This window comes from Antechinus flavipes, chromosome 4 (assembly GCF_016432865.1).
Source record: "Antechinus flavipes isolate AdamAnt ecotype Samford, QLD, Australia chromosome 4, AdamAnt_v2, whole genome shotgun sequence".
Taxonomy (NCBI): Eukaryota; Metazoa; Chordata; class Mammalia; order Dasyuromorphia; family Dasyuridae; genus Antechinus; species Antechinus flavipes.
Window position 1 is genome coordinate 171,674,653 of NC_067401.1, and position 13,082 is coordinate 171,687,734.

At 33.7% G+C, this 13,082-nt stretch overlaps 1 protein-coding gene across 14 annotated transcripts in view; it reads right to left on the reverse strand.

Moving 5' to 3' along the window:
• The window catches only part of TNRC6C (trinucleotide repeat containing adaptor 6C), a 281,153-nt gene that overhangs the window by 147,097 nt on the left and 120,974 nt on the right, over positions 1-13,082 (reverse strand). For 11 of the 14 annotated variants that reach the window (XM_051995504.1, XM_051995503.1, XM_051995502.1 and 8 more), the window contains exon 4: positions 3,899-4,225. The exons of 1 other annotated variant lie outside the window; for it this stretch is intronic. In XM_051995504.1, the coding sequence (XP_051851464.1) occupies positions 3,899-4,225 (327 nt within the window). Of the gene's footprint in view, positions 1-3,898; positions 4,226-13,082 lie in introns of those variants that run through there. 2 more of the 14 variants (XM_051995513.1, XM_051995515.1) reach the window with 2 other exon arrangements.

Below are 13,082 nucleotides of genomic sequence, written 5' to 3' on the forward strand. Positions count from 1 at the left end.
ACACTGGTCTATATTGTCTGGATTCATATCCCCTCAACAATTCACTGGTCACTTTTGGGAACTGAAATACTCTTTTTCCCTCTGCCTTTTCCCTGAAATATATTAACTTCCCTGTTATTCAATCTAGTTAATTCCCATCACCTACTTGTCCACTTCACTTTAGTTATACATAGAAATAGTTATACTACTGACTTTAAGAACTCTGATATTCCTTTATTTAATCATATCTTCTCTTTTCATCTCTTCCTATTCATGATTATTCCTCACCTTATTCTTCATCTATGCCCTGACCTCTAATTCTTCCATGCCTTAGTGCTTTACCCTTGTCTTATACTTTTCTTCCCTTTCCAATCTTAACCTCTTACTGAACCAGTTCAACTCTATACTATTACCAGTTCTTAAATCTTTGTTCTCTTCTCCTAACTCCATGTTAAAAAGCTAACCTTGAATTAGTGCCCACCACCTGATTCCTTCAATATAGGCTTTTTAATGAGCAAGAGGAAATGACAATATCATGTTGACTGGGATCCAACTATAAATTCATGTTGCTAGTAGTTCCGTCTTATAGCTTAATCTTACATGCTTCTGCCAAAACTCTTCCCCTTCCACTCCACCATCTCTATTTCCTTCTTCACTTTAGTGTGTAGTATAGAGGTGGCCCTTTGCTTGCCAATGGCAACCCATCTACGTGTGCTTCTCCTTTCGTATCTCTTCCCTAAGGTCCTATTCTCTGAGCATCCCTATTCTACCAGAAGTTGGGACTTCACTCTGGAGCCTCCTAGCTCAGACAACTGAACTTTTGCTTTATCTTGTTGGAGTCTGGCCCTCTAGGCAATTTCACACAAGTCTCCTAAATATGATCCTACTCTTCAGTTATCTCCACTTCATTCAAAACTTGAACATCCCTTGAACCCTCATGGGTCCCCTAAGTTTGAAGGATAAATTTTCCTCTTATCTTGCTGATGTCCAGATCTCCACATATCACTTACCAATTGTATTCTTATTTTCCTTGTATGGATATTCTCTTTTCTCATCACTCTTCTTGACCATGCTAATTTTGCATTATTCCTTTGGAAAGTAGGCTCCTTGAGAATAAGGACTACTTTGCTATCTTATATTTGTATTCCCAGTGCAAAGGCACAATGCATGGCACATAGTAATAGATTAGAAAATGTTTTATCTATGTACTCTAGGTTCTCCTACCTGAGTTACTGTTCTCCCTCAACCTCCTTTAATCCACATCAAGACCATTAAATCTGGGTTAAGACTATGTCTGGTATGTAGCACAAAAGTAGATACTTAATAAACTCTTGTTGACTGAATGATTTTGTTTGAGATCCTCTTCTCTTTTCTCTCAATATTATCTCATTACCCAGTAGTCCCTTGGGTTTTGTTATCATTTCTATACAGATGATTCCTTAGACTCTCTACTGGGCTCCAATCTCACATTACCAAATATCTATTGGCTATTGCAAACTGGGGCATCCAGTATATACAAGCCAAAATTCATCATTTTCCCTCCTAGAAACTAACTTCATCCCCCTTCTGAATTTCTCTACTATTGCTAACCATCTTTCCTAATGCCAAGATTCAAAACCTCAGTGTTCAACTGTACTAGTCAGTTGCCAAATCTTAGCATTCTTTTTCCTACAACATCTTTCTACTTTTTACTAAATTATTATTCTAATTCAAATCCTCGTTAACCCCTGAGATCGAATCTTTTAGCAGCCTTAGATTTGGACTCGTCACTCTGTCTCAACTTATACCAATCTATTCTCCAAAGTGGTTTTTCTATAGCATAAACATATGTGTATCACCCACCTCATTAGATTTCTAATGGCTCTTATTTATAGGATCAAATATACTTTCCTTGGCATTTAGAGTTTTTTACATTATGGCTCTTTCCTAGTCTTTTTTCACATGATCTCCCCTCCATGCAACATACAGTCTAGCTACATTGACCCACTTGATATTCCATCTTTATGTCTTTTCACTGATTATCTCCACACTTATTTAAAATTTTTTCAGCTTATTCCTAGTGGCAGAGAATTTTTTGCTTTTTCTTTGACTCGCTATCACAGTGCCTAGCACACTGCCATTGCTAAATAAATGCCAGCTCAACTGACTGGTAATTAGAATTTATACTAGGGGTGGGAAGGGGAGAAAAGCAAAAGGAAGCAGGATTTAGGTATAAAGATTAGTGTCTTTTTGAGTGCCCACATGAGTATACATTTTAGGCCTACGCAAAGAGAACAAATAACAAAGAAAAACATGATAATTACTCTAGACTGAGTATAGAATATACACAGATAAACTTGATGAAAATAAACTTGAATTAGAACACTATAGGGAAAAAATCAATAACTTTGTATCTTCTGATTAACTAATGTTAATCAAATAACTAATGTAACCAAAGAAATGCTACTGCATGTATTTAGATTCTTATTTTCTTTCCTCTTGACATCTATAATAGCATCCTAATCGATCTCTCCACACCATTCTCTATTTCCAAAATCAAACTTAGCACTACTACCTGAGTAATTCAAAGTAGTGACATAAATTACTTTTCCTAAGAACTCCAGCGGGATCTTCACTGTTTACTAAATAAAATGCTAATTATTTAGCTTGGCATTCAAGGACTCATACAGTCTGGCTTGAATCTACCTTTCCAGGCTTATCAAATATTACTCCTACTGACATATTATGTTTTAGCAAAACTGGACAAATGTATAATTCTTGGTATATGCTTTTGGGGGAGAAGGGAAGGTCTTTTCCTTCCATCTACTTTCCTCCCTTCAAGACACCACTCAAGTATTACTTCTAAAAAGTTTTCCTTCCTAAAAACAAAAATAATGTCTCATTAACTCATAACAATTTTTCCCTTCTCAAATCTTTTATGCCACTCTATTTGAACTTATAGTTTGTATCAGTTATTACAATATGCATACTTGTTCTATCATATTGCAAGCTTTTCAAGGGCAAGGAGGATAACCTCATTTCATATATTCCCAGAGTTTAGCACAGTGCACAGCATATAATAGGTACTTAATAAATGCTGATTTGAATGTGAATAAATTTATTGTTTTTCTATAAACCCAATAATTAACAAGAGTATTTTACAAGTTCTCAAAACAAAGTGCAAAATTTTACAACAGTATTATTGACTGCTATTCAATAAAAGTAAAATGGGAAAAAACCCAGGTTCTTTACCATATAAATTATTTAAAAGTTTAACTTCATCAGGAACTAGTATTTTTTTCTTCATTAATAGGCATTAAAACATCAAAACATGTTTTCAAGTCTATTGGAAATTAATTTTTAAAATAAATTTTAAGTCTTTTACATAACTAAATGATGATTACTTTAAGATTTTTTTCCCACTTGAATTACAAATTTAAAGAAATCTTACATGAGACGTGACAAAATAGAATTTCATTTCATATTTTTGTGTGACCATTAAGCTATCAACATACTTAAAAATTCAGGGTCTATTAAATTTAACTGTTGTGTCATATTGTGGACACTGTAAAAATACAGTTGTTAATTTCTTTATTCAGTTCCTTGCTTACTTTGTAAACTAAGTCTGTAGGAAGCAGAATATTTCTACTCCTTAATTCAACTTACAGAATTACAATGAGATTATGCTTTATAGTTGATTAACTATTTTAGTGGAGCATGGAGGCATAAAATAAAAAAGTATGAAAAATTATTTAGCCACAGCTAAAATTAAAGGTAAGTGAAAACTTGAAGATTAGCTGAAATTTTCATTCAAGTAAAGAGAAAAAAACAATTTTCTGAGATTTATATAATGCAAAGTACATTTGTTATTCAGCAAAAAGTATATAGGATTTTCTGAGATTACTAGATTACTAGAATATCTTATTATGTAAAAATTTACCTGACTGGAGTTTACTTGGATGATGCTGTCCACCTGCTCCTGTTAGAGGAGGAGGACTTGCCCCTGGTTGTCCAGTACCTTGTGTTGGATTTACACTGGTAAGAGTCCCAGGAGGTAATGGCTGACCTCTTTTTAATAGCTGCTTCTGTTCTTGCTGGCGGAAACGTGGAGGCACCTCACGAGGCAGGTAACGGGATGCAGCTGGCTGCTGGCTACTGGCAGATATACGTTTGCCATTGCTGCTATAGGTGATAGTGCTGGTGGACGTACTGGTACTGATACCAGCAGGTTGGGGCTGGCTTGAACTGGTCTTAGTAGATTCTGGCACTACAAGGAATGAAACAAAAAAGCCCCAAATTTAAACAAGGTCTTATGAAAAAAAAAGAGAGAAAGAGAGAGAGAAACAATATTACAATGTATTGGAATTGCTACCAGTCTTGCTACTAGTCTCTTCAGTAAAATGAGAGGTTAGACTAGTTGATCCCTTGAGTGTCTTTCAGCTTTAAAGCATTCTAATGCAATGATCATGAAAAACAAGAAAGCAAAAGTTTGATTAGAAGTTTAGCTTGTTCAGAAAACCAATTGAGCCAAATCATTCTGAGACCATTTAAAGACAAAAATGAAAGATCACCAAGTGGATGAAAAATGGAAAAGCTATATACAATTTAAAACAAACTTGTTCTGTATTAAAGATAGAAGAGCCAGCACATTTAGAATAAGGCAATACTGTTTATGATATGTTGAATGAGGAAGAAGAAAAGGCATTACAGAAAACAAGGACAGGAAAAGAACATCACTTATGTATTTCCCCCACAATTTTTTCTTCATTCACATCATATGAAGAAGTAATTCTTGCTGAACAAAACACCTCTTCATAATTCCTAGCATAAAAACCACATACGAGAGGGACATCTTATGAAAAATTAAACTTTTAAAATTCTAATTCTATCAACTCCTAGAACACTGCAGATCTCACAGTCTTACAATTATTCAAAAGTGTCCATCTTAAAGAAAAATTAAGCAGTTGAAGAATAGTATTTAGATACACAAACTATAGATTTAATACATCAATATATGCAGGCAGACAATAAGAAGAGAAGAAAATGAACTAAACTATATTTGGGAAATTGTGTAATACCTTGAACAACTTCAAACTTATTTCTGGTTTATTAAGAGTGTGCTATATGCAAGGAACTGTGCTAAGAACATTCTAAACTAGAAGTTTACCATTTCAGGGGGGAAGCAATGGTGTCTGGAAGGAAATAAACACTTTCTTCAAGGATTCACACGGAATAAAAGTTCTTAAGGTGGAATCTGTGTGCTTAAAAATACATTTGAGAATTGCATTTCAATACAATCAATTTTTTCTGCAATCTTATTTATTTTATTTTATACATTAAAAAAAACATTATTCAGTAAGACCCATTATCCAATTGATAGATGGTCAAAGGACATGAAGTCAGTTTTCAAAGACGAAACTGAAGCTGTCAATATCCATTAAAAAAATGCTTTAAGAAACTAGAGCAGGGGTCCTTAAACTTTTTAAATAGGGGGCCAGTTCACTGTCCCTCAGACTGTTGGAGGGCCGGACTATAGTAAAAACAAAAACTTTATTTTGTGGGCCTTTAAATAAAAAAACTTCATAGCCCTGGGTGAGGGGGATAAACGTCCTCAGCTGCCGCATCTGGCCCGTGGGTCGTAGTTTGAGGCTCCCTGCACTAGAGAAATGCAAACCTCTGTAGTTCTACCCACCTCACAACCATGAGATTGGCAAAGATGACAAAAAGGGAAAATTATAAATGCTAGAGGGACTATGGAAAAACAAGTACTTTAATGCTCTGTTGGTAGAACTGTGATGGGAGTTATGTCCCCAAAACTATTAAATTGTGTAATTTTTTGACCAAGTGATACCACTAGTAGGTCTTTACCCTAAGAGATAAAAGTAACAGAGAAAAGACTCATATGTACAAAGAATTTTGTGATGACAATGACTGAACAAGTTATGATATATGAAGTTGATGGAGCACTACGGTGCTGTGAAAAATAATAAAGCAAACAATTCAGAAAAACTGGAGAAGACATAAATGGAAGCAAAGTAAAGAGAGCAGAACCAGAATAATAATTTATGTAATGATGACATTGTAAAAATAGGTAACTTTGAAATTCTCAAAAACTTTTAAATAACACAATGAATAAGCCACAACTCATGATAAAACATGCTATCCACTTCTAGAGTTGACAGACTCAGTGTGTAATGAAGCCTTTTAAAATTTCCTTTTCTTTTCCTCTTTTCTTTTGCACATGGCTAATGCAGGAATATGTTTCTTAATTATACATATTTGTAACAATTTTTTCCCAGCCTTCTCAATGGATAATAGAAAGGAGAGAAATCAGAACTGAAAGTAAAACTAAATTAAAAAAGAATATATCCTGAGAAGGGGTCCAAAGGATTCACCAGTCTACCAAAAAGAGACACACAAAAAAGGTTAAGAAACCCTGATGAATAAGGTAGTACCTGAGTTTTGAGGGAAACTAGTCTAAGAAACTTAAGTCTAAGTAACAGAGATGAGGAGGGTATGCATTCTTGGCATGGGGGACAATCAGTACAAAGTAGGGAGACAGAGATCAATTTCAGTATGTGAAGAAGAGTATAAGAAAGTCATTTTGACTTATCAGTAAAGTGCTTATAGGGGAATAATGTATAGTAAGATTGGAGGTAGGCTGGGGCCAGATTGTAAAGATCTTCATACATAAAATAGAAGAATTTATATTTGATCCTAAACATAGTAAGGGCCCTCTGAAGTTTACTGAAAAGGTGAATGATAATGGTGGCCTGTGCTTTAGGAAAATCACTCAAAAAAGGAAATTTTATTATTATTTTGTTAAATTTAATATACACTCTAAAAAAGAAAATTGTAAGAAATACAAATTTAATAATTCAGATATTTTTTTTTTGATTCCTGGAATACTGCAATGTTTATTTTTTTGAAAACAAATTCATAATTAAAAAAAGAAAAATTTAAAAAAGAAAATTTACTGGAAGCTATGTGAAAAATAAGAGAGACCTGAGACAGGAAGACAACTAAGAAGATGAAACAGCAGGGATGAGAGATGATAAGGACCTGAACCAGAATGGTGGCCCTATGAGTAAAGAGAAAAAATGATAGAAAGATATTCTGGAAAAAGAAATTGAAAAGATTTTTCTATCTGATGTAAGATGACATTAAAGATGATGTTGAGGTAGTAAATCTGAGTGATTAGAAGGATGGTAGTAGCCTTAATAGTACTAAAGAAGTTTGGAAGAATAGAAGAATTAAGGTCCATTCAAGTCACACTATTGAGCAGCCTTATGAATTTATTGCAAGAAGCAAACTTTTCATAATTTAATTTTTCATCAAACGGGCAATTCTGTCTACTTAATTCTGCCATTTCCTACCTTTTCAGATCCAAATTTTTTAACTGCAAAAGGAAACAGGATACTAGGGCAAATTTGGCAGTACCTTCTAACAAAAGGTACTCAAATATATGAGTAACAAAAAAATCTGAGTATATAAGCACTCAAATATAAGAATAGATACAAGGGATATTACCTAAAATTTTATTCGGCACAACATTAAATTTCCATAGTTTTCCATGAAAAAAACATACTTCCATAGTACATTCACCAAATTATGAAATTGGTAGATGATAAGATATTTTACTTAATAATTACATTTGTGAATATTCAAATCATATCTTAAACTCCAAGTTATAGATTGTATTAAGATATATCCCACACTTAGCTAAAGCTCTTGCAAATTGTGAATGAACTACTTTTACAAACTGCCTTTGACATGCCTACATATCTATACAACTATATTGCATTTATAAGAAGCAAGGATGACATCTACTGGTGAACATAAAAGGTTAGTAAACTATTACATGATAAAATATTCACATCTCTTATAACACCATTTTCCCAAGAAACTTACAATTCTTTCTTAAATAAGCTAACCTGTTCGAGGAACAGTTTCATAATAGGATCTAAAATTCATTAATATTATTCTTCCTTTATCAATAAACTATAATAATTCTCAGCAGTTTGAGGAGTTATTGCTGAATTTTTTTTTTTTTTTAATCTCAGTGCCTAGGATAATGAAGTGTACAAAAAAAGTATCTCCTTTCCAGGAACTGGGTTCAAATCCTAATTCTGATTCTTCTTACTTTTTGGATCTTGGACAAGTTATCATGTCTCCTGAACTTTCAGTTTTCTAAAATGGCTCTAACTTGAAATTGGATGAAATCATTTGAAGCCCCTTACAACTATGAAACCTCTAAGCTTGTACAGTGCTTGCCTAAACAGTTTGAACTTTGTCTAAAACTATGAACTAGAATCTCTGACCACCCATCTTTATAGTTCACATTCTCTATTATATCTATTCTGCTGTGTCATTCCATTTAAAATAAAATACCCTCTACTCTCCTCCTCTCTTTGTCTTATTCTTGTTTCAGTTGCTTGGATGCTATGGGAGGCTAGTACCCAGTATCTCATATGTTTTACCTGGCATATACTCTTCCAACCCTATTTTGCTTTACTGTTGCCCTGTCTGTCTTCCAGAGATTAATGCTAACCTAAATTAACCGATGCTTAATAAACCCTTTTGTTTATCTCTTATTATCCATGCTACATTTCCCACAGTGAATATTTCAGATCTTTTCTACACCCAACTCTCAAATCTTTTCTATCACCATTACCATCCCAATTCATCAGCCAACCTTATTTTCTACTTCACTGAAATGGAAAAAAAAAAAAAAAAGCTTTCTTAGATTACCTTATTTTAGCCCTATAACAACTGTTACATCCAATTATTTCAAACATTATTTACATCTCCTCCTCTTCCCCATCTACCTCAGAGGAAGGAGAAGGTATATCTAGCTATCTTCCTTTCCAAACCTGAGTTCTTGGCTCATTAATATGACAACCCAGTCCTTACTCACTGAATTTTCAATCTTTTCATCTTCCCAAATTTATAAACAATTAAAAGGTTGTAGAAACATCGAAAAATAAGTCTTCCTTAATTCTGCCATTTCCTACCTTTTCAGATCCAAATTTTTTAACTGCAAAAGGAAACAGGATACTAGGGCAAATTTGGCAGTACCTTCTAACAAAAGGTACTCAAATATATGAGTAACAAAAAAATCTGAGTATATAAGCACTCAAATATAAGAATAGATACAAGGGATATTACCTAAAATTTTATTCGGCACAACATTAAATTTCCATAGTTTTCCATGAAAAAAACATACTTCCATAGTACATTCACCAAATTATGAAATTGGTAGATGATAAGATATTTTACTTAATAATTACATTTGTGAATATTCAAATCATATCTTAAACTCCAAGTTATAGATTGTATTAAGATATATCCCACACTTAGCTAAAGCTCTTGCAAATTGTGAATGAACTACTTTTACAAACTGCCTTTGACATGCCTACATATCTATACAACTATATTGCATTTATAAGAAGCAAGGATGACATCTACTGGTGAACATAAAAGGTTAGTAAACTATTACATGATAAAATATTCACATCTCTTATAACACCATTTTCCCAAGAAACTTACAATTCTTTCTTAAATAAGCTAACCTGTTCGAGGAACAGTTTCATAATAGGATCTAAAATTCATTAATATTATTCTTCCTTTATCAATAAACTATAATAATTCTCAGCAGTTTGAGGAGTTATTGCTGAATTTTTTTTTTTTTTTAATCTCAGTGCCTAGGATAATGAAGTGTACAAAAAAAGTATCTCCTTTCCAGGAACTGGGTTCAAATCCTAATTCTGATTCTTCTTACTTTTTGGATCTTGGACAAGTTATCATGTCTCCTGAACTTTCAGTTTTCTAAAATGGCTCTAACTTGAAATTGGATGAAATCATTTGAAGCCCCTTACAACTATGAAACCTCTAAGCTTGTACAGTGCTTGCCTAAACAGTTTGAACTTTGTCTAAAACTATGAACTAGAATCTCTGACCACCCATCTTTATAGTTCACATTCTCTATTATATCTATTCTGCTGTGTCATTCCATTTAAAATAAAATACCCTCTACTCTCCTCCTCTCTTTGTCTTATTCTTGTTTCAGTTGCTTGGATGCTATGGGAGGCTAGTACCCAGTATCTCATATGTTTTACCTGGCATATACTCTTCCAACCCTATTTTGCTTTACTGTTGCCCTGTCTGTCTTCCAGAGATTAATGCTAACCTAAATTAACCGATGCTTAATAAACCCTTTTGTTTATCTCTTATTATCCATGCTACATTTCCCACAGTGAATATTTCAGATCTTTTCTACACCCAACTCTCAAATCTTTTCTATCACCATTACCATCCCAATTCATCAGCCAACCTTATTTTCTACTTCACTGAAATGGAAAAAAAAAAAAAAAAGCTTTCTTAGATTACCTTATTTTAGCCCTATAACAACTGTTACATCCAATTATTTCAAACATTATTTACATCTCCTCCTCTTCCCCATCTACCTCAGAGGAAGGAGAAGGTATATCTAGCTATCTTCCTTTCCAAACCTGAGTTCTTGGCTCATTAATATGACAACCCAGTCCTTACTCACTGAATTTTCAATCTTTTCATCTTCCCAAATTTATAAACAATTAAAAGGTTGTAGAAACATCGAAAAATAAGTCTTCCTTGATTCTGCCATTCCTCTTAGCTCTTCTGTTTTCTACACAATTACTACAAATGCTCTTATTTCCCCAATATTCATTCATTCCTTTATCTCTTAAAATGCAAATGGCTTAATACATAGGATAACAGAATTAAAGTTTAGAGTACAGGTAAATATTTAACAATCAGCTACATTACTAAAAGTTTCTCCATCACTTTAAGTTTAGATAGTCAACAAAATAATAAAATAATAAAAACAGGTCCTGTTTTTAGCATTTGTCAATTACTTAAATATTGTTTTCTCTGCAACCAGTACAAATTGGCACCAGAACAACTCTCCTGTAAAATCTCCTGAAAAAGAGATATAATCTGTCAAAAGAATTTAGTCCATTCATTCACTGAGGAAAAGCAAGATGGATGAAGAATATCACCCAGATTTCAATACATACCTTAATGGAAATCTGTAAAGCCTGCCCAATAATCGAATGTTTTGTGTGTGTGTGTGTGTGTGTGTGTGTGTGTGTGTGTGTGTGTGTGTTTATCTGGAACAGATGGATCTGGGATTGAAATAGAAAGAGGAGAGCAAGATGGCTCACTTTCAAGAAATTATAAAGAATTTTAACTGACACCAAGCTTCTTATAACGACAAAGGACATTTATTAGTGGTGTTACAATGATAGTGAGATCTGGCCTTTGAAGAACTAAAGAAGAGTGTCGCACAAAGGGAAATGGAAAAAGGCATGGTAGATGTGAACAGATTACAACATAAGCAGTAAGGAACTCCACAGAAGTAAAAGATGAGATGGAGGACTTGTATAACAGAAAGAAAAGGGTTGATCCAACTGCAAAAGCAATGGTTGACAATTCTGGGGAATGACTAAACAAATTGTGTTACGTGACCATAACGACATAATGCCTAATTGTCTCCATCATGCTCCCATTTGAATCTCATCATCAGGAACATCACCATTCTGCAAGAATGTATCAGCCTTAGTTCTCATACTTCACCAATACTCTCAATTCTTTATGAATGGAGAACAGAGTTCCTTTCAAACCTCCATTTAAAGAAGGTATTTCTTCATTTTTCACTTAAGCTTGCTCCTTTAGACTTATCATTCCTCCTCCTCCTCTCTCTTTAATTATTTTTTGTTGTTGTTGAGTAGTTTTCTCCCATCAGATTATAAATTCCTTAATGGAAGGTACTTTTCATATTTGTATCCTTTTTTATACAATATCTTTAACACTTAGTATAATACCTGGCATGTAGTAGGCACTTAATAAATAATTTACTGATTGATTGACTGGCATATGATTATATTATAAGAAGTAATGAATGAGATGAGTACAGAAAAGCATGAACTGAAGCAGACTGAAGTAAAAAGAACCTACACACAAATATACACATAGGCTACAACAATATAAACAGGAAAAAAATGCATAACCATCTCCTCCCAAGAGAATTTTACAAATTCTGAAGAATAAGCATACCTGTAAAGAAGTTTGAAAAGATACCCTCATCATTGTTTAGCAAGCTCCAAAGCTTCCCCCAATTTGGGAGAAATCCATAAACCACACAGCAAGATTCTATACGTTTTGGAAAAAACTATGTAGAATTCTTTGGAACAGAGGAGTTCAATAGAATAAAAGAACTGTACCCCAACTGCAATTCCTCACTTGGGGCATGGTAGAGAAGAGAGGCAATTGACTCCTTGAGTGTTTTATAATTTTAGCATCTACAACTGTTTTTTTAGAGATCTCAAAATATCAAGTAACTGATAGGGTAGAGTTTAGGACTTAAATCTGTCTCCTTTTCTCTGTTCACACAGTCATCACCACAGTTTAGATTTTCAACACCTCTTGCCTGGATTGTTATAATTATTTCCTATATGCATGCTTTTGAGTTTTACATCACTCCAACTTAGTTAGAGCAACTAAACTAACTTTTCTAAAGCACATCTCTGCCACAACTCAACTACAACTCCAATGATTTCCTTTTGCCTAGAGGATCAAATGTAAACTCATATATGTTTCTTTTATGTATATTCTTTATATAAAATATAAGAGCATTCTCATATATTACTCTTCTCCCTGAATCCTGTGGTTTGGCCTGGCTGGCTATTCTTCAAATTTGATACTCCAGATCCATCTCCCTGCCTTTGTACTGGCTGTCTAGTATGCATAGAAGACATAATCTTCTGCCTTTTAGAATCTTGTTTCTTTTAAAAATCTATTCAAATGCTATGCCTTTAAGTTTATATGTGCGCACACACACACACACACACACACACACACACACACACACACACACACATATTAGAATCTCTGGGAAGAACATTAAGTGCCCGAAGGATAAGGACCTATCTACCTACCTATCTTTTTTTTTCCTCTTCCTTCAGCACTAAGCACATGTTCTGGAACATAATAGGCTCCTAATAAATTCCTGTTTTTTCCATATATTCGTTTCTAGTTCCTGTGAGTTCTTATTGTCCCATGCTTTTTTGAAGAGTGAAATAAAG